Genomic DNA, 22,681 nt, shown 5'->3' with positions numbered 1-22,681 from the left:
CCATCCCAGGGTCCGAGGATGGAGCCCCAAGTCAAGCTCCCTGCTCAGTGTGGAGTCTGCTTTGCCCTCTCCCTCCCCCACCGCTGTGCTAATAAAATCTTTAAAAAACACCAAAAAACCTAAGTAACTCCTCCCCATGAAGCACGGCAGTATGATTGCTTAGGTCCCCAAGAGCCCTTCCTAATCAACCACATGGTTGAGACCAGCACACACAAATTCTCCCTTTCTGACAGAAAAGGTCCATCAGGAACACGGGCCCCAAGATGGTACTTGGGGCTTCAGTTTCAGTTCAAGGGTATCCAAGACTCCAAAGCATTGGAACTACAGGTGAAACATGGTTTGTTGGCCAGGATTTATCTACAGGATTCCGGATACTTTTTTTTTTAATAGATTTTTAAAATTTTTTATAAACATGTAATGTATTATTAGCCCCAGGGGTACAGGTCTATGAATCACCAGGTTTACACACTTGACAGCACTCCCATAGCACATACCCTTCCCAATGTCTATAACCCCACCACCCTCTCCCTACCTGCAATTCTGGATACTTCTAACAAGCTGGGAAAACAAGGAGCCTACCAATAAACTCATCCAACTGGAGTCCCAACAATATTTTTACCCATCTCTGTGGTAGGGAAGCATTCTCTCGTCCTGCTGAAACGGGGAATTTTAATACCAGCTATGCCCCCGTGGCTGCCCTCCCCATCAGGCCGATGGCCCAGACGTTCTCTGGTTGGAGTTCCGACAGCAGCCTCTAGGCACGTATCATGAAGCTGGGAGCCACCTGCCGCCTCAACGAGAAAGGAGCTAATGGGCAGGAACTCGCAAGGTGCAGGGTGTTTTGCATCTCTGTTGGCCCTCCGCCATGGGGGGGTTTCCATCACAGCAAACCTGTGCTTGGACAGAGCCTTTAGGTTCACCAGCTGCTGGATGACTTCAAAGCCAGAAGCTGGTGTCCTTTCTGGGAAGTGCAGGGTATGCCCACGGATCTGGATATCGGGGGGCGGGGGTGGTGGTGGTGGTGGTGGTGGTGTTTTTTTGTTTTAAATTTTATTTAGGGGTGGGGGGAAAGTGTGTGTGTATGTGTGTGTGTGCGCACGAACTGGGGAGGGGCAGAGTGAGGAAAAGAGAGAGAACATGAAGCAGACTCCACAGTTGAGTGTGGGGCCCCACTCTGGGCTCAAGCTCACGACGCTGAGAGCATGACCTGAGCCAGAATCAAGAGGCAAAGGCTTCACCGACTAAACCACCCCAGAAGCCCCTATTTCAGGCATTAAAAGTCTATTTTTGTCACCAGGTACAAGGCTTGCTGTTTGTGGCACATCTCCGTCCACATTTCTCGTCACCCAGAAAACCCCGCGTGCGTATTGATTTGTGAGGTCCCCCAGCACAGAGGAAAGCACTGCATTGGGACCAGAAAGGCCCAGTTTCCAATTTCAGGTCTGACACCCACGAGCTGCTTGTGCCCCTGAGTCAGCCACTTTGCAATGGAAATGAAGCCAAGGCCTCATCTCCTCATCTGTGAAATGGGGCTGATAATCCCTGAGCCATTCACCATATACTTTTTATGGATCTCCTGACGACTGGGCATTCTCTCTCTCTCTCTCCTATGATGAACCTACAATTAACATAAATGCAGCCAGCAGACTCAGGCCGGGACCAACGGGATTTATGTGTATTTGCACATGTGTGCACACACACATCCTCACGGTGGTCACATCCTGGTTCCTCCCTGCTCTGGTGGCTGACAGTCTCCGTTGTAGAGGCCCATCTGTTTTCTGCCCGTGGAGCCTGCCTCCTGTGAAGCCACCATCACGGTGTGGGACACAACTGCGCAGACTGGGGGAGATCCTCACCAATTCCTTAGGTGACACCCTTCCTCCTCATACCCCATGCTGGGATGACCCAAGGGACCCAGAGGGACCACCTAGCCCCCTAGACCACCTCAGGGGCCTGAGAACTACCTGTAGCACCTGCCCAAGAAGGCGGCCAGAACCCGATGCCACGGGCTGGTCTGGGCCCCCTCTCCTGTCAGACGCAGTGAGGACGGTGCTTGCCGACAGTTACCTACTAAGGGCCAGGCCCTCCTCAATATACTGGCTGCTTTATCCTCTGTCCAACCTTGTTATGATTCCCATTTTACAAACGAGGGAAACTGAGGCACAAAGGAGTGAAGTCACAAGCCCGAGGTGACATTAGCATTCGGTGCCACTGTTCACGTCAACATGGGTGGAGGCCTCTAGCACGGGGACGCCTTTTGGGAAAGAAAATGAACCACAGGGCTGGAAACACAAAATGTTTCCGCGAGGATCACTGAACTTGTTTGTGAGGTCTGTCCACAGAAAGTTTGGGCTCCAAACCTGGTGAAGGCGTTGCCTCGGCCTGGTTATGGTGCCGAACCACTGGGCCGCTCCATTCCCGCATCGCAGAGCCTCTCCGGGCGCCAGGGAAAGCTGTGCGCACACAGCAGGCTCAGCCCAGAGGCTCCCAGCCTGCAGCAGGGCAGTGACTGAGGTTTTCTGAGGAAGGCTTTCAGCGGAGCAGCCGCGAAATGCGAAAAGAGCATCTGACACTCCGGAAAAACGCCTCCGGATGGTTAGAGCTTGAAACAAGATAATGACACAACAGGACGACCTCCAAGGTCTCTGCCAACAGCCTGTGTTTTCCAGCCTTATCTTGAGGGCCCCAAGGACAAGTCAACTCTGGTTCAAAGGGCCCGAGTTGATAAGGTGAGCCCCTGGAGGCGAGGCTCCTGCTCGGATAGCTCTGGGGCTGTCCTGAGCGCTGTGCCGGGGCAGACCGGGGAGAGAAGCCAGTCCGCAGCCCTGGGAGGCCTGGACAGCAGGCTCCCCTGTGTCCTCTCCCAGAAGCCCGCTGAGGCCATGCCACTCGAGCGGCAGGCATCGTTAGGAAACACACTCCAGACAAAACCACCCTGCGACTGCGCGGACAGCTGCCGCACGCACCTGCGCACTCACTTTCTGTCTCCCCCGATGTCGCAAAGCCAGAAGCAACTGAAAGCCGGGAGCCACCTTGCCCTGTCCGGTCAGGCTGGGAAAAGGCACCGAGAAGCAAAGGCAGGTGTTCCCCGGTCAATCTGCCTCCGAGAAGCTCACAATAAGGGGGAGACAGGAGCGGAGGCCTCGGGTCCTGGGCTCAGCTGCCGGCTGGCTGCCTCCAAATCACCGGAGGGACAAAAGAAAACCACCCCGTGACCCGGGGCTTCTACCCCCCTGCCCCCACCTCCCGGTCTGCTCAATGAGCAGCAGGCTAGACAGGATCAGAGGCTCTCGGACTAGCAGCTCATCGCAGTCATCCGATTAGAAGCTTCGAAGAGAGCTTTGAAACAGTACTGATACCCAAGCCCAGCAGGACCAGCTAAAAGCCAAATCTCTCACTTTGGGGCGGAAGGGTCCACACGCTGCCTCTGAGGAGCTCCGGGTATTCCAGAGTAAGAACGCTGCACTGAGCCGCTCCGCACTTCCCTCCCAGCTTTCACACTGCCGGCCAAGCCCTATTGTTTGGAACCACCGCCCCCCCCACCCCCGCCGCCCCAGCCCCATTACATTCTTCTGAGCCTGACCACCACCACGTATCGGGACCCAGGCATGTCCCACCTGCAGCTCTGGCAGGCAAGAGAGAGGGTGGGAGTCGTAAGTGAGTCCCAGTCAACGTACACAGATTTTGGTCATGTCACAGGAAGTCTGACTTGCAGCTCCACTCACCGTGTGGCTGCAGCCAAGCCCTTCTCCCACTCCCCTTGCCTCCCCGCCCCGACCCCCCTTCCCAGGTAATAAACCTCAGCACAGCCTTCCAGAGCTTTGAGGCTGCCCCTAAACCCTTGGGGTCCTCAAACACTGAGATCCGGGCTCAAGGTACCAGGGGGCACCCGCGCCAGGCACACCCCAGACTGAGGTGTCTGTCACACTCCACCACCATGACTCTAGATCCTGGCCGAGAACCTCAGCCGTTCTGGCGAGACATGAGCTCCAGGCACCGCTCAGAGCAGACCATGTGTGTTTCTGCACCCAGGCCCTCAGTCAGGAGCTCACAGTAAGCTCTCAAAGCCATCTGTAAATAAGAAATACACACAGCAAGCTGTCAGCCACTGGGGCAGCACAGAAAATGACCAAAAAAGGCTCGAAAACACTCTAACACATGACGTTTCAACCAAATAAAGACCAAGATCTGTTCTCACAGTGGGCTGTGCCCCAGAAGCAAGCTTGGGGGCAGAGAGGTTCACTCCTCCCCCTCTGGGGCCTATGTGAAGGACTTCCTTGGGTATTAATAACCCCCAGCTGTCCCAGAGAAAGCCAGAGATTCCCTTCCCAGGGCAGAGCCACAGGCTGGGAGGGACAGTGAACTCCGAACCACTTTAATGTGCTGAGCTGGCAGGATGGCAGGGAGACATCTGCCTTCTCTCTTTTTATGTGACGACTTATTCTGAGTGCCATCCTGTTCTGTGGTAACAATAGAAGGCAGCAAAGAGAGCATCCAGATACCTGGCTCTGGAGAGTAGGCCAAGGTCTCCTTCACGGGGCGGGAGGCGGGGTGGTGGGGGCGGGGGGGGGGCAGTGGGTGTTGCGGAAAAAGCTCATTTCCAGATGGAAAAGGACCTTTCCCCCGGCAATTGTTCCCCAGCCCAAGGCAGGATATCAGGCTGGATGTCAGGCCACCACAGATCCAGGACCGACCGAGGAACACAGGGAGCATGCCTGCCTTTCACCTGGAGGAGGGTCCAATTAGTTCATAGTAAGGCCGCGGCAGCAACTGCCAAGGGCAGTGGGGTCATAGGTCAGGTAGGGTGAGGTAAGGGGTCGTGGGGCTGGGAGAAAAAGGGCTCCAACCACTCTCCAAGTCCAGACACTAAAATGGGAATAGGAGGGGCTACAGGCCGGCACCCCCCCACCAGCTCCCTCCTCACCCTCCAGGTGACGAAGGTGGTACAGGGGAGGGAGTCACAGGCCACTCTTCTAGACAGACAGTGATCCCAAATTCAAAGTGGAGGTCATTGACCCAGACCCAAAAGACTTCAAGGGGAAAGGGACACTTCTCTGTCTGACAATTTATTCCTGGTTTGATTTAAGCAAGAGCTTCTAAAAAGTCCTCATCTCCCAGGACTATCCGTCATCCCCAGGAATAGCCTGGCTGCCCAAATTTAAGATTAATTGCTTTGAGGTGGAAAGACCCCTATGCTGAGTCCAGGTGAAAAGGTTATTCTTTTAAACAAGAGGGGAAACAAAGGAAAAAAAAAGAAAGAAAGAAAACAAGGAAAGATGGAGGATAAAGGGAAGGGAAATAAAAGAAATGCTGACTGACCCTGCTCAACTAGCCACACAGGGTCCACCAGCCACCGGAGTGGGACAGACACGCGCCACTCTTAAGTTGGGGCCGGGGTTTCGAGCCCTTGGTGAACATCACGTACTTTCTTACTAGATGCTCTCTTCATTCCTGTGGAAAATCTTTGAGACCAGTGTCTGGCGCAGAGCCACAAGTTCCACAGAAACCTTCTATCCTCCTCTTCGTTTATGCTTTTAGCATCTCCAGCTCATTACGGTATGGAGGGGGGAGCATCTAACTCAGTGCCACACCCACACGCATGCCTCGAGCTCTGTGCTAAATGCAGGAACACCAAAGGCTGCATGTCCCAGGTACCAGTGCTAAATAAAGCGCCCCCACTGCGGAAATCCTTGGGGCTGTGAGGCACACGTCTCCCGGGAGCACGGACCAGCCCAACCTCTTGATTCTCTAACTGGCTGTGTCTAGTCCACACGGCCAAACCCGAGAACTAAAGCCCACAACTACCTCCCGCCCCCAGTATCCTGAAGCCACCAAAGCCACCTTCCTGGTACCATATGCAGAAAGCCAACAGTTGGTCTCATTCTCCTATGAAGATTCCCAGAGCCCAAAGGAGTTAGACACAAAGAAATCCAAAACAACACAGACTCTCCCAAAACAGAGAAAGGAGTGGAAACTTCCTACTTCCTGTCCCTGGGTCACAGGTCACCTATCTGAACCAGAAAATGGAGGGACCAGGGGCTTCCACAAGGAAAGGGTATGGGTTCAGTCCTTTATTCATTCATTCATTCATTCATTCATTCATTCATTTATTTATTTATTTATGTTTGGAAAGACTATGTAGAACACACAACATAAAAACCACAGAAAATACACATTCACACTTACCAGCTTAACCGATCTCAAGTGTACAGTGTAGTAGTGTTAAGTACGTTCACAACTACACCAACCTCCAGAATCCTCTTCAACCTGCGAAGTCAAACTCTATCCCACCGGACAGTGTAACTCCCCTTTTCCTCTCCCCTGTTCCCCAGTCCCCGGCGACCACCATTCTGCTTTCCATCTCTACAGATCTGACTGCTCCAGGTCCCTTACAGAAGTGGGATCACGCAGTCTGCCTGTCTCCGTGACTGGCTTACTTCACAAGCACCCCATCACCTGGGTTCATCATGCTGTGTGTGGCAGGCGTCAGAAATTCCCTTTATAAGGTGAATATCCCATTGTATGTATGCATTTTGTAATCCATCCACCCAGAGATGGGACACTTGGGTCACTTTACCTCCCGATTTTTACGAATAAATCTTCTACGAGCATGGGTGTTCTTCCTCGCTTTTTTTTTTTTTTTTAAAGATTTTATTTATTTATTTGAGAGAGATCACAAGTAGGCAGAGGCATACACACACAGAGAGGAAGGGAAGCAGGCTCCCTGAAGAGCAGAGAGCCCGATGCGGGGCTCGATCCCAGGACCCCAGGATCATGACCTGAGCTGAAGGCAGAGGCTTTAACCCACTGAGCCCCCCAGGAGCCCCTCTTCCTCGCTTTTTAAGTCAAAGATGATTTCTAAAATCAGATAGCCTACTCAAAGACTAAAAGGTCAATTTCCCTCAACATACCATGTTTTTTTCTCTTCTTTGTTTCGGTTGTGATCTCTTACACGTTCTAAACTCCTCCCACCCAAATCTGAACACACACTTCAATTTCAAAGTCATATCATGAATTCCCTTCCCAACTCCTGCCAGCTGCTCCCAGCCCTGTGGGACTTTCAGGGTGGCAGCCACCACCAGGACCACCATAAAAGCCATTCCCAGTTGCCCATGTTCCTGCCAACCTGGCCATCCATGGTGGCTCAAGCTCCCCCTTCCACAGACTGTACCTAGGAGTTCCAACGCACTGGGCACAGAAATGACCTGTGACTTTGGCACTGGGTCACCTCCTCTACCATATGGCTGCTGCCCTCCAGCTCCCAAAAGAACCCACCCTTTGGAGGTGGAGGGTGGTTATGAACATGGAACCCTCACGCCCTGACCTTGACCTGCCAAGAGCAGGGAGGGGAAACCTCAGTCAGAACCAGAGGAGGAAACTTTCACAGGGAAAAGAGGAAGGTTCTGCTGGTGACAATTCTGATTACTTTCTGTCTAAAAAAGGCTGCTAAAGGGCTTATCAAAGTGACTTTGCCTTTGGAAACCAATGTATCCCACCTTTTGAGCCCCAGAGTCAATATTAAGACCCAGAATCTCAGTGCAGGGAATGCACTCTAGCACAAACACTGGACTCCAGCCTGTCACAGACAGCTTGCCCTGGGCAGTTCTCAGCCTGGCCCCGTGCCTCTTCTTTCAGACACAGCTCTTGGGATCACACCAAGTGACAGGGTGGCCCATCAGCCAGCATTTATTAACCCCCCAGTCCCTGGGAGGGCACAGGCTGCCAGTTCCTGCCCTGAGAAAAGCCTGCAAACTGGTGTAGGACCCAGAGAAGGCAAGGTAGGCTCTGAAATGATGGGGATCAGGAAAAATCATTAAAAAAATCATTAAACCCAGGTTTAAAGAGGTAGGCAAGGGAATGTACTCCATTGGAAGAAAGTGCCAAGCCAAGATGTAGAGGTGTATGGAGAGGGGGAGTGGGCATGGAAGGAGCAAAGACAGTACGACAGCCCGATAACAGGTCCCATCTACCCGCGCCAGCCTCCAGCTCCGCAGTGAGTGCCAGGCTGACTGCCAGGTGCTGCCTGCCACACCCCCTCTGACCCAGGGAGTCAAGGGCAGCTGTCCGCCTTGGACGAAGGAGGAAATGGCGCCGAGGGTCAGATTGCTTCCGCAGGGGAGGAAAGACCACAGTGTCTGCTATCTGTACAACAGTGGGGGGGGTCACTATCCAGAGGCCTCCTCAGGACACTAGCCAGGGGCAGACAAGTTAAAGGTGGCCTCAGAGTTTACCTCCCAAAGGAAGAAACCAGAGTAGTAGTAGTGACAGGTGACGACAGGTGAAGCAGGTCAGATCTAAGCACCTCTACCTCCCCGGTGACCTACACCACTGTCCCCATCTGCCGTTCAGGATTAACTGCCCCGGGCAGCCAAAGAAAAGAAGGGCCTGGACTCATCAGAAACCACCAGCTCTTCTTCCTTTTGGCATCTCAACCTTGGGACATCCACAGCTGTAACGTAGTTTCCATCTGAAAAGTCCAATTTTATAAACTGTAGTCTATGAAATTCCAACATCACAAATTCTCACTGTAAAGGGGCAGGGCGGGGGAAGCATCTAGAAGACCAGCTTTGTACCAGAAGTGCCAAAATGCCTTCAGAGTTTCTGATAACTTCAGCAGCCACCGTTCCACACTATAAAGGGAAGTAAGCAGGAGGAGGAGCCTGTTTGGTGGTTGTGGTTTGGAAAGGAGGCATTCATTTTCAAGTTTTGAAGTCATTAAGCCTAAACGCTACAAAGCTCCGGGGAGCCAAGCTGGCTAGACGAAGTTGAAAACAACCAATGTAATTTCCACCCCCCAGGGACTCTGCCTTCCCAATACCTGACATATGGCATATCTCCATCAACAAAGCCAACACCACTTGAAAAGCCTACAGGTTGGTGTGAAAGCAGCAGGGGACCCCTGGAAGACTGGGATTCAAAGGCTCCAGCCACCCCACCCCAGCCATCCCACTGCATCTCTGACCTCCGCAATGGTCAGGTCCTAAATCCCCAGTCAGGTCCTAAATCCCCAGGATGTGTCAGGCACTCAAGAGACACAGAACAAATAAAGCAATGCCCTGTCCTCCAATTACTCAGTCTACAAAGGAGCCACAGGGCGGAGAGCTTTCTAGGGCCACTCTAGCCTAGAGACAGGATCTTGGGTCCAGGCCCAGTACCATAACAAGTGTCCTGAATGCCAGGACTGACTGATTTTCTGAATTGCTTACTCCAGACTCATGGGTCCTATTGTGTTGCATCTTGTCTCTAACACATGCTACTGGTAGACCTGTTTCCACGCTGGTGGGCTGGGAAATGCAGTGCCTGCTTTTAAGAGAGTTCACTGCTGGCAGCAGATAAAACCATGAGCTAACAGGTCTAGACACTCAGGGCACTGTAGGCACACAGGAAGCTCAAAAAGATCACAGAGGAGGGAAACGCACAGGGTGAGTCAAGCACGTATGGACGTGGTTATTAGACTGATCCAAACATATCACAGTGGACCCCGGGGGAGGGCCTTCCTCAGTCCCCTAACTCATGTCAGTGAAGCACGTCCAGTGAGGCAGATCGACTCACAACTCTGCCTAACCAGCGGGCGTCTTACCCTCGAAGTACGAGCACCAGGCCCTCATTCAACCCCCATCACGGTCCTTAAGGCAGACACTATCGATATCCCGTTGCAGGTAAGAAAGACTCTTGGGAGATGAAGGCTCTCCAAGGTCACAGTGCGAGTGGTGAGCTCCAGGGAACCCCACCTCTACCTCTTGCCTCTGCAGATAGGCCCCCCGCCACTCTCCCTGCCAGCTCTCTGGGCTCGGCCCTTAAGGATACAGACCGACTGCCCTCAAGGCCTCCAGAAACTTGGCATCACTCCAGGTGAAGCACAGAGACAACTGCAATAAGGTATCACCCGAATTTTACAGGTGAAGTTACATGACGTGCCCTAAGTCACAAGGGTAGTAGTAACAATGATACGCGCGTCTCTAGACCCCTGCAAGAATTAAATGACCCGACCTGACAAAGCAGTGAGTTGCCTTTACTTCCGCCCCCCACCCACAATCTTCCATCTCGTTCTCCCCACTCTTGCTTCACCTTCCTGCCCCACTTACCCCCTCACCCACTGGGGGCAGTGGCCAACCTGCTCCCCTCAGCTGGGAAAGCAAACCTGACTCCACCTCCTCCAGAACCAACACCAGGACACCCCCCCACCCGAGGGGACGGCCCGTGGAAGTGTGGAACAAGACATCCCATTTTCCAGCTCCATCTTCCTTTCCAAGGGATGAACTCTTGACCTGGGCTCAAGTGGCAAGAGTTTAACAGGCAATTGCTCACAACATTTCAACAGAACAACGTGTAGTCGTATCGCAGGAGGACAGGAAGGCTAATACAAACATACCCGGGGCATCAATAAAATAATCAATGAGAAGCAACCCAGCCAGTCAGCCCCCAATGAGCCGTTGGGTTTTTTTCCCCCTCTTCTCTTCCCTAGGTACATCATGTAATTCACCCTTCTTTCTCATATAAAAAACAAAAACAAACAAACAAACAAACAAACAAAACCCTTGCTTTTCCAACACCGGTGGAGACCTTTCTGGTTACTCTGGGATCTGTGCTCCCTGGATTGCGGTTCTGAGGCCCCAAGTGAAGAAGGCCTTGTTGTTCTTCAGTTCTGCCTCTTTTCTGGGTGGACAGAAGCAATGGGAGGCATCCCCCCCCCCTACCCCAGCCACAACGCCCAGTTTCCTCCCTCACAGCATGGTCCTGTATTTAGAACACCTCCTCTCCCCTCTTAACCTGTGGAGAAACCTAATCCCAAGTCAATGGAACCCTCGCAGGGCGTACTGGCAGCCCTTCTGAAACCCTCCCCTCCCTTCAAAATATCACCCACACACTCCAAGCTGGGGCCTCTTCAAGGCCTCTCTCATCCTTGGTGAACCCACCGATTTCGGACATGCACTTCCTCATCCTCCTCAGGCTTCCTCTTCAACACCAGAAAAATGACTCAAATTCGATCATAAAGGGAAAGGACCAAGGCCCTGAATGCTTCGGCGCTGTTGCAGGAAAACGCTGCCTTTCCAAAAAGAACAGTTGAACAACAAAAACTGTTATTAGCCTTGGAGGTGAGCCATGCAGGAGGCCTGACAGAGGGGCGAAGCCTGCCCGGGCAAGTTCTTCGGAGACTCCTTTTGACAAAGCAGTTGTAACATCCAACATGCGGAGCTTGGCACGGAACACCAAAACCCAAGGCAAGGGAGAGACTCTTTTTTTTTTCCTACTCAAAATAAGAAATCCATTTCCCTCCTTCTCATCACAAAAGGAATGGGTACCTCTTAGCACTTCCTCCACCTCTCTGATGACCCGGCAGTGCTGGACTCCCATGGCCCTGACCACTCGCAGCCCGGTTCTGAATGTGACCAACAGGAGCTAACTGAAAAGGAGGCCTGTTCACTCCCCCTTAAGAGCAGCGCAGCCTTCCCTCGGCATCTGAGCCCTTCGCAGTCGTGGCTTGGCTAATATTTTGCTGCAAGCACACATTCAGACCACCTGCCCAATGAGGGTGGGTGACCACCCTCCCCCGGCCCCAACTTCCACCCCCAGGTCTCTTCTATGCCAGGCTGGAAAAAGACAATTCTTACAGGTGTGGCCACAGACCATGAGAAACCTTGAACAAAAAGGTATGGAGAAGTAAATCCATGGTGAGAAAACATGCAGCAGAAACAGGACTCTGGAAAGAAGTGCCATTCAGAGTTAGTAGAGGAGCCAGGACAAGGCTCAGATCTGCAGATTCAAAGGTCTGAGTGGGCCATCCCTGTTTGGGGTACGTGGGCTCAGTGCTGTGCCCCAGTGGCCCGAGCCAGGAGGCAGCCCACGGGGCCTTGGAGGAAAGGAGAGTGTGGCCGCTTAGGGGCAGGAGGGAAAGCCCCAGGGATTCAAGGTCTGGACTCAAGGTCAAGAGGGGGAGCCCAGAGAGACCAGATAAAGGGTGTCTACAGATTCTCCCCGCCTGTCTCTGTACCTCCCTCTCTCTCTCTCCCATCGCCTTCAGCCTCCACCGTCTGGCCAAGTTCCAGGTCCACTAATTACATCAGACCCACCTTTCACCCCTCCCCACCCTCCGCAATTAGCCTTGATTCTCTGCTTCCTGCTGCTCTGGGGGTGCAGCCTGAGGCCAGCTGCTCCCCGCATCCCACCCCTGGCCCAACCCCGGAAGTGCTGGCTTCAGAAGGGGCCTGAAGCGATCCGGTCCCTTCCTCTGCGGCTCCAGGCTGGTGTGAAGTCTAGTTCTCAACAAGGGGGAGGCCAAGCAGGAGACCCCCCCCGGGAGGCAGCACTCTCAGCCTGGCCCGCCAAACGAGTCTCCTGGCTCAGGAAACCCCCTCGCACGGGTGTCCGTGCAGATCCAGAGGGGCCCTGCCCACCTTCACAGCACAGTGCCTCGGCCTGCCCCAAGCTACCTCCCGGCACGATACATGCAGAAAGCCCGATTTTCAAAAAGACATTTCACCAAGCAGCCGATGACCAAGAAAACCTGCAGCTCTCTGGGACTGTTTCTAGATCTTAGTCGATGAGCCTCACTTTACTAATCTGTAAAATGGAGATAGCAATTTCTTCCCTGCGGGGCCAAGGCCTGGCCCACAAGAGGCACTATTACCTTCCCTCAAGCTTCTGACTGGGCCAAGAAGCTGAATCTCAAAGTTCTGGCTTGCTATTCAATATGTCTGGACAGCATTTTTTTCTAGAAACAGGAAGGAGAAAAGACAAGTCAAGTCCATCCAATGCGTGGTCTCCTGTTTAGCAGGAACAAAACCTGTGTCTGGAAAGGTCTGGGATGGTGCAGCACGTGACCAGGTATTCTCAGCCCTGGTTGCTCCATCCCTGGTCAGCAGGACAAGGAGGGTCACAGGTCAAGAGCAAATGCCTCTGTTTAGTGTACAAAAGGGGAATTCCAGCAACCCTGAGAGCTGCCCCCTCCTGCAGTGGCTTCCCATCCAGCTGACCCTGAGCTACAGCCACTGAGTCCCACGGGGCAGGCCCTGAACCCCGAGGCCCTGGTGGGAGCAGGGAGATCTGCTGCAGACCTCAGAGGTCCGAGGCCTGGGAAAGCACCTACCTTCCCCTCAGATGCTCACTCCAGCTGGGACACGGAGCAAGCTGCCATCCACGGCCCCACATGGGCAATACCCCACGGGATCTCTCAGAGCTCGTCTCCTCTGCCCCTGCTTTGGTCCAGGCCCCCACAATCTGCACCAACTCCCCACTCCCTCCTGACACTAATCCACTCTTTTTTTTTTTTTTAAGATTTTATTCATTTGAGAGAGTAAGGGAAAGAGAGCATGAGAGGGCAAAAGGAGAGGCAGAGGGAGAAGCAGGCTCCCCACCAAGCAGGGAGCCCAATGTGGGGCTCGATCACCGGAGCCTGGGATCATGACCCGAGCTGAAGGCAGATGCCCAACCAACTGAGCCACCCAGGTGCCCCAACACCAACCCATTTTTAATATGGGGACCAGCATTTCCTTTTTTCAACTTTCCCTTTTAAAAATTCTCCTGGGGGTGCCTGGCACAGATGGTCAGCCATCTGCCTTTGGCTCAGGTCATGATCTTGGGGCCCTGAGATCTAGCCCCGCATCAGGCTCCCTGCTCAACGGGAACCTGCTTCTCCCTCTACTGTTCCCCCTGACTGTGCTCTCTCGCTCCGTCAAATAAATAAATAAAATCTTAAAAAAAAAATTAAAAATAAAAATGCTCCCAAAGACTCTCGAGTACCCCAGGATAAAGTCTGAATTCATCAGCATGGCATCTGCTCCCCCCACCCCCACCCCATCCTGACACCTCAATGTCTTCCTGCCTCACCCATCACCACCAGGAAAGACACCCAACCTCTAACCACCTTGAAGAGATTCAATCATCCCTCAGGCTATTTTATGTCTCTACAGCTTTGCAGATGCTGTTCCTCTCCGAAGACACCCCCATGGACTTCATTTTCTGCCAGTCTAGTTCACTGCCAAGCTTCCAAGACTCGGGACAAGTGTCACCCACCACTAGAGAAAGCTCCGTATGAACGTCACCCCTTCCCAGGCTGTGATCACCCAAGTGTTTCAGCGGCTGGTTTACTGGCCTCTCTCCCACGCCACTAGATGTGGGTACCTCAGGCATGGAGAATGGCCTTCAGAACAAGAAAGGAAAGAACCAGGCAGCCCCTGGCAAGGGACACCCGTCTCTCCGGGTTTCCAGAGCTTCCCCATCCCCTATTCCATCACTACCCTAGAGACAATGAGGGCCAGGAAGTGAGGCGAAGGAAAGAGGAAAGGAGGGGTCCATGCAGACCACCGCCCCTCTAGGGCTCACTTCCCAACAGAGTCTGGAAGGTCCCCTCTTGAACTGCACACAGACAGCTACCAGTTCCAGGGAAGCAGGAAAGCTCCCGGGTCAAGTCCACAGCAGAAAAAGAGCTCCCACTGCTGACCTGGGGACAGGACGCTGGGACCTCTCTGTTGAAGACCATCCAGCCTCACCCCTGTGCCATCACCGCGCCACCATCGCTGGGAGGCTATCCCATTGGAGACCCCAAACCAGACCCCGACAGCACTCCCCACGCAAGGAAACCCGCCTGGGTGTACAGTAAAAACCTCAGCCCTTCATCTGCATGGCAGAGACCCAGAAATAGTCGTCACGCACTCAACAGCATGGAACACGGCGGGTCTTAATACTACACGAGGGGCATGAACAGGCAAGTCAGCAAGAAACACAGAAGACCTCAAATTATTCATGCTCCATGACCCGGGAATTCCATACCGGGCCTGTAGTGCAAGGAAATGAAAACATTTGGTGAAAGGGTTAAGTACCAGGTATGTTCACAGTGGTGGTGTTTGGAATTCCGAGACACGAGTAACTCAGTATCAGCTGCAATGGCAGCCACATGATGGGAGGGCCGTGTAGACACGAGTAACTCAGTATCCGCTGTAATGGCAGCCAAATGATGGAAGGGCTATGTAGACGCTAAAATTCCTACTATGAATAAACATTTAATGACGTGGGAAAACGCTCCTTGCACAGTAAATGAAAAGAAAGATGACACCTGGTCTAGATAAGGTAATGCACACTCTGAAACCCAGGTGCCCACGGACGCAGAGAGGGAAAGCATCAATACCAAACGTTAACGATGGCATCTCTTAGAGGTGAGATAACTGGTGAACATCATTTTCCTTATTTCTCCCAATCAGCAATCAGAACATGTCTTTTTAATACAAGAGACTACTTTCTACACCCTCAGACTCTAAGTCCAAGTTACAAAATCAAGAATATCCACTCTCCTCCTGTGGAGCCTCACGGTCCTGCTCTATAACACTGAAAGCAGAAGGGCACCCAGATGGCTCAGTGGGTTAAGTGTCAGACTCTTGAGCTCAGCTCAGGTCATGACCTCAGGGTCATGAGATGGAGCCCTGCATCCAGAATTCAGCATGCGGCCCCGCACTGGGCTGGGAGTCTGAGTTTCTCTCTCTTCTCTCTCCCCTCCCCACACCCCTCCCCCTCTGCTCGTGCTTTCATTCTAAATAAATCTTCAAAAACAAACAAACATTGGCAAAACCTCTCCCCTGCAAATGTGATACACTGTACTTGTCATAAAGCAAATTCCACTGGTATTATAGAAATGGCCCATGTGGACTGTTGTATGTTCCCCCGAACACCGTCCCCATCCATGACAGCAGGTCACACCCACCTACGCAGGCTTCACTTTAACTGAACGCTACCCCCCCTACCCCCCCCACCCCGCCCAGAATGGGACAGAGCTACTCGAGCTTGCCAGGTTCCCACCGACAATATCAAATGTACGTTTCCTTCAATTCTTACTTGTGACAAGTCTTTCATTTCTCCAACTGAGCGCTCATATTTCTAGAGATAATTCTAATTTTAACTAGTGAGCCCATGCTTATCTAAAACAACCACCACTGAAAATGGACAGATCTCAAAAACAGGACGAGTAGGGAAAAGGCAGGGCCAAGTGTATGGAAGTTTTATCTAAAGGCACCACACAAAACATATATATATACACATAAACACACACACCCCCATATATACAGAGAATTAGAGTATAAAATCGTGAACCGGATACCCACGAAATTAACAATGGGGATTATCCCTAGGGCTGGAGGGAAGGATAAATGGACAAAGGTAATCCACACACTGGAAATGTCCTGGGGACTTTGATAAGAGAAATTTTATTTAAGGGGGAAAAATGCCTCAAACAGCTATGAACTATATTCATGTGTTCATATTTAACAGATACACAAGTATTTATTTGAAACATCTGTACTTCTTTAATTTTCCAAAGCAATAAAGAAAAAAAAAATGACATAAGATAAAGCAACCCCAGACTCTTCATTGTGCCATTTCTTCTGAGGTAAAGAAAAATATTCAGGACAGCTGGGTGGCTCAGTCAGTGACGTTTCTGCCTTCAGCTCAGGTCACGATCCCAGGGTCCTGAGATCGAGCCCCACGTTGGACTCCCTGCTCAGCAGGGACCCTGCTTCTCCCTCTCTTTCTACCTCTCCCCACTGTTCATGTGCGGACTTGCTCTCAAATAAATAACCTTTTTTTTTAAAAGATTTTATTTATTTATTCGACAGAGAGAGATCACAAGTAGGCAGAGAAACAGGCAGAAGGAGAGGAGGAAGCAGGCTCCCTGCCGAGCAGAGAACCCGATGTGGGGCTCGATCCCAGGGCCCTGGGATCATGACCTGAGCCAAAGGCAGAGGCTTTAACCCACTGAGCCACCCAGGCGCCCCGTCAAATAAATAACTTTTTAAAAAGACTTTTTATTTGACAGAGAGACACAGCAAGAGAGGGAACACAAGCAGGGTGAGAAGAAGAAGCAGGCTTCCCGCTGAGCAGAGAGTCCAAAGCGGGGCTCGATCCCAGGACCCTGGGATTGTGACCTGAGCCGAAGGCAGATGCCGAACGACTAAGCCGCCCAAGTGCCTCTAAATAAGTAAAATCTTAAAGTACATCATTCTGGGTCGGTCCTGGCTTCCTGACCATGGTGAGAGACCAGAGCTCACAAGGGCCAAATTCAAGGACCTCCTAAAACAAAGCTTCCTGGAAACGACCTGTAATTCTTGGTTGTCTCTGGCCATTGTGTGACTGTGGAATCTGAGGCCCGTGAGGGCCCATCTTCTTCTGGACAGACAAGAACTCAGGCCCAGAGAAGGAAAGCAGACGGTTCTGGCACATGACCTATAAGGGGAACAGCTCCAAGAAACTCTGCTGATTTCTCATTTCAGGGTAAGTTCTGCAGGTGGGTCCCTACATCCATCTGAGGGTCCCGATTTCCAGACAGAGATCTACGTAGACCTGACAACAAAGACCAACACACACCCGAATTTATCCAGGTTGCTGTTCAAACTGCTTCCCACCGGCATAAGGTCAAAGAAGCCTCTGTAATTCACGTGAAAGCAGGCCCCAACTGTTGGGAGGAGGAGCAGGATGGCAGGTGTCCAGGGCAGGGCAGTGGGACACAGTGCATAGCCCCCAAGGAATAAACACACACCAGCCCCTGCTGCACCCAGGACTTCTGCTTCTACTAGATGCACTTTCCCACTGGCTTGACTGTCAAATGAACGTGCATTTAATGCAAATCCTCAAGAATCTGAATATAAAATAATCATTCAATCAAAATAATGTTAAATCCAAAATTTAACATTAAAAAAGCAAAAACAAAAACAAAAAACCAGCCTCATATGATGGCAGGGCACAGAGCTGGCCTGCGGGGGGCTTGAGGCAGCACGCAGGCCTGGTCTAAGCTTGCCTTTCCTCCAGGCCTCTCAGCAGATGTTCCTCCACCTGTGCAGGCTCGTCCTGGAGCGGGAACCTCCACCTCGGGCTGTCAGCCTTTTCTTCTGCAAAAGGCAATGACAAAACCAAGCACTCTCTCCCCGCTTCCCTGTTCCTGGACACACGAGATGTTCGCCCATCGTACATGATGGAGAGGAGTCACCTGGGGGGACCTGGCTGAAGGTGCCTCTTCTGGACATCACTAGAAACACTCTAACCCTTAGTTCCCATGAGATTGCACAGCAGAATAGCCTGGAGGGCTTGTGAAGACAGATTGCTGGACAGCCACAGCTGGTCTGGAGGATGGGGGGTACTGACAATCTGCATTTCTAACAGGTTCCGGGTGATGTTGATGCTGCAGGTCTGGGGACCACACTTTGAGAAGCCCACTGATTCACCAGCTTGCTGGAAGGATGGTGAGAGCAACAGCTGGGGAACTTCTGAAAATGCCATTTCTAGGCCCCAGCCCTGGAGAAGTCCAAGCAGCAGGTCAGGAGGCAGCCTGGGACCCTGGCTGACACACCAGTGGTCAGACTGAGGCCGGCCATGCTGGTTTCCACGCACCATCTACTGTCTGCCCCAGACAAAAGTCAAGGGTCATCACCTCCACAGGTTTTCAGAGGCAAAACTTGAGCTTCCTTGCACGATAAGCCCATGCTACTCAAGAGAGGCCCCCATCCTTTCTAATGGTCCCTGCCTTATGGTGCCTCAGAAAAGGGGACAGCCAGTGGGAAGAACCGCTGCTTGGCAAACAAGACCCAAGGCAGGATTCTGTGACCTCAAGGAGTCTACCAACAAAAAACCATGGACAAGCAGTAGTCTCACCAGTCAGGGGGGAATCTCTCGCCCTTCCAGACTACCCTTACCCAGTAAGAAGCAGAATCTGCTTTGCCCCATCCCGAGCCCTCCCAAGCTGGAGGGCCACTTTCACAGGGGGACTCGGGCCATATTCCTCTTGGGAAACTTTCTTTCACCTCTTATAATAACAACCAAGTATGTGTACACTTGAACGTCAGGTGGCAGGGAAAAAGGCAGGATATGCAATTGTATATATGGGACGACCACGACCGTATAAAACAAAAACTATTCATGCAAAAACTGGAAGAAGTTCTTTTTCTTCTTGCTACTTGTTCTCCAAGATGTTTATAAAGAGCAGTGACCTCTTGCAGGACCAGGACTTAACTTTATTTTACAATAAATCAGAAAGAAAAAATATACAGAGCTGCCCACACACCTAACCTGTGCCAGCCCCGAGAGGAAGTGGCCGGCTAGCCCCCCAGGGAGCAGGACTGACTGAGGAGGGGGGAGACGGCTCGCAGCAAATGCTTGCCGGGGGCTGGGGCTGCCAACGCACCCCAGCCCTGAAGAGTTAACAGCATAGGAGCAGAACAAGGACGCAGGGTCCCCCTTTCCACCTGTGAGTCTTTCTGGGCCCTGAGAACGAACTGGACATCTTTTCCTCCCCCTGACCATGTCTCGTCTCCTGGAACTCTACACGGAGCAGCTACCCGACTCCAAACTGACACAGTTTCTACTGGGTATCATGCTCTGTCCAGCCAGCCGAGATCCGGACGGTTGGGAGCCACGGTTCAGCACCAGCGCGGACTCCTGTGGCCAGCAAGAGCCGAGGACAGCCCCCGGGTGGCCGACAGCTTGCAGCAAGGGGCTGATGCGGCACGCTGCTCACGGATAGCTCTCAGGGAGAGGTTACTATCCCTCAGCCGCACCTGCGGCCTAAGACACACCTGTGGAGCTACTGCCACCGGCTCTGGCCAGTCCTGCAAACCTGCTGTTCTGAGTTTTGGTCTCTCTCGTGTTCACATCCTCCCGAGTTTAAATTCATGTGAAATTGGGTAAAGCAGACCTTTATCTGAGCAACTGTGCAAAACTTGGACCTTGACAGATCAAGGACAGACCGGTCTTATGCCTCCATGTCTTCCTCTACCTCTATACGCTTTCCCATTCTCTCTTTCCCATGACCCTCCAAACATGGAAACTCAAGTCACTTGCCAAGACTCCACTCAAGTGCCGCCTCCTCCAAGAAGCCTTTCCCTCCCTCTCTGTAGCATGAGTTAAGGGCCTTAAGCTACCTGCACTCCACGGCCCCTGGCACTTAGCACACAGCATCAAAAGCCCCTGCTCACCAGGAATGGTGCCTACAGATTGGGATCAAGCCCTGAGGACATGCTGAACCACCAGCCCTGCCACCAGACAGCACCCCCCATGCCCAGACCCGAGTTCACGGGCAGCCCCACTGTCTTTGCTCAGCTTCCTCTGCCCATGGCCATCCCCAGGAAAACACTCGCGGACTATTTCCCACCTGTCTACAGCATGCCTGGGCCTGAGTGTGGCGCCCTTCAGAGGAAAACAAACCCATTCAGCCCCATAGATCCAGCTCGCCCAGGCCCCCCATCCCATCACAGCTGCCATCTATCTGGAACTAAAAGGATGGGGCTGGATCACAGAGGCTGCTCAGGAAGTCCACAGCACCGGGCCACCAATGGTCCATGCAGTGAGCCCAGGTGGCTTGCAGATCTGGCCATACAGGGAAAGAGTCCCAGCACAGTAACCCTCTCTCACGCACCCCAACCACGGTGGGAGGGATGACAGATACAATCATCTCGGAAAACCCAGGACAAGGTCCACTCCCTCCCTCTCCCATCCATCTTCAAATTCGTACTGAGTCCTCAGAAGGGATGCTCCCGCGGCAACTGCAGCCCCCTGCAGGAGACGGCCCAGCACGTGGTGTGATGCCTCAGCTGACCTCAGAACCAGCAAGGACTGCATGAGGACAGAGAGTGAAACACAGTGGCCTGAGGATTCCCTCATATCGACAGGGACCTCACCACCCTGCAGATGCCCCTAAACCCCAGCACAGAGACTGGGTTACAGTCCAGGAACCTGATGCTAAGAAGAGGTCCCAGAGGCAGAGTCTGCTCAAGGAATCGGCAAAGCCCCAGCATGAATTCTGGAAAAGATATCTTCCTGAGCAGCCGTTCTCAAACCGTGTTCCCTAAGGTCCTGGCAACCAACAGAGATGCCCCAGTGGGAAAGGAGGGTGCCAAGCAGAGAAAACCAGAGCCCCCGACCCTGAAGTCAATCACAGTCACAAGGGCTTCACCTGGGGTTGCAAGAAAAATGCACAGCGGGGAGTAAAGTTTCACGGCTAAGAAGTTTAAAAGCCAGGGCTCTGAGAGACACAGTTTAAATCCATTTCCCATCAACATCAACAATTCTCACCTGACCTTCCGAAGGCGAAAAGCCCTTCCCCATCAGGGCCCCCTGCCCAACCCATCACCTATCTGCTGCTGAGACACAGGGAGCACCTGCCACTTGGCACCCTGAACCCCAGTGCTCCCGTCTGCATGCTGGGGGCACAGACATAACCCTTCCACAGTCTCTTCTTTCCCTCAACCTTGTCAGTTACTCCTGAACAAAGACTCACTCGTTGTGGGTGACACCCTCTCAGGGTCCCCATTCAAGAGCATGCTTGGGGCTGCAGCTGTGAATCACAGCCCGTTCCTGGGGTCCTGCCATACCAAGCACGATGCTCTGCACACAGCTCAAAGGATATTCACTGGACAACTTTGTTGTCCAGCATCTGACACGCTTCCCACAATGCAAAAAAAAAAAAAAAAAGGATGCAAGTGAAAACACACCAAGCATGAGCAAGCAAATGCCTAACCATGAACACCATTTCCTCTTGGCTTCCTGCGGGGAAACCTTTCAGTGACGACACCACCAGAGGCACAGTCAAACTCCAGGGGAACTCCCAGCCCTTACCTGGTAATACGTCTTAATGTTTCTCACCAAGATGGTCAAGTTCTGAATGCGAAGGTTCACGTCATTGTTGACGTGCTTGTTGATGCGCTGATTTGTTGGCCTGGGGTCTCTGGAGAAGGAAGAGAACGGAGGAAACTGCTTATCCCAGCATTTGCCACACACCCCATTTCCAGCCGAGAGCCAGCTCCAGGCCCCCCAGCCTCACTAACTATGCGGTTATGACAACATGGCTCAAGTCAAATCCTTACTCCGTTACTGCCAAGCCATGGACCTTGTGGGGGCGGCGACCCATCACCACCCTGATCACCCAACCCATCACAGGCCCTGAGTCAACATTATTTCCGCTCCCACTGCTAGCAGCACCCATAAACCACCACCAAAGGTCAATGCAGACCCCAAAAGTGATACTGTCTGAAAACCAATAACCTCTCCCAAGATAGATTTCAAGAAGAGCAAACCAAAATACAGGAAATGCCAAGAAAGGGGGACAGGGAGTACATTTTCTGAGTTAGTAAATCAAAATCATTCATGTTCCATCTCACCGGGGTCCTCCACCTCTGTCACCAGATTGGTCTAGGGCCGGTGGTGCCTGTGATTTACATTTCAGGCACACAAATCTACCCTGAAAAACCAACAGCAGGAGTCTGTGATGTGACCTGGTGCACCACATACCCTACGAGAAATGCTAAGCACAGAGATATAAATAATTCATGTGGGAAACCCCCACGGTGTCATTTATTTTCCGATCTCGGGCAAAAGTCAGGTCTGGTTGGGATGAAACTAGAAATCAATCAAGTGATTTGTATTTCCACTCATCCACGTCCAGGACGTTTCTCAAAATGTTTCTTCTTATGTGACGAGAACAGACTGGGTAGACTGTAGACCGGATTTAGCTTCTACCTTCCCATTTACCACACAATGCATCTAACAAAGCCCTCCGTCCCATGTCACTGTCTCATTCAAATGAGGGCTGTTTTCAGGGTTTCATCTGTCATCCTGGCCCTGGGAGACGGCAGCCCCTCTTCCTCAGTAATCACCCCCACAAAGGGACAGGAGCCCAAACGGGAGTTGGGCAGTTAGGGAGATCAACCTC

At 52.3% G+C, this 22,681-nt stretch overlaps 1 protein-coding gene across 4 annotated transcripts in view; it reads right to left on the bottom strand.

Annotated features, from left to right (window-relative positions):
* CCDC88C (coiled-coil domain containing 88C) overlaps positions 1 to 22,681 on the bottom strand; it is a 124,255-nt gene that overhangs the window by 94,309 nt on the left and 7,265 nt on the right. For all 4 annotated transcript variants that reach the window (XM_059373514.1, XM_059373510.1, XM_059373511.1 and 1 more), the window contains exon 3: positions 21,589 to 21,697. In XM_059373514.1, coding sequence (XP_059229497.1) covers positions 21,589 to 21,697 — 109 coding nt within the window. The remainder of the gene's footprint in view (positions 1 to 21,588; positions 21,698 to 22,681) is intronic.

This window comes from Mustela nigripes, chromosome 13 (assembly GCF_022355385.1).
Source record: "Mustela nigripes isolate SB6536 chromosome 13, MUSNIG.SB6536, whole genome shotgun sequence".
NCBI lineage: Eukaryota > Metazoa > Chordata > Mammalia > Carnivora > Mustelidae > Mustela > Mustela nigripes.
The sequence above is the reverse complement of the archived record's forward strand: the minus strand, read 5'-3'. Positions and strand labels throughout refer to the sequence as shown.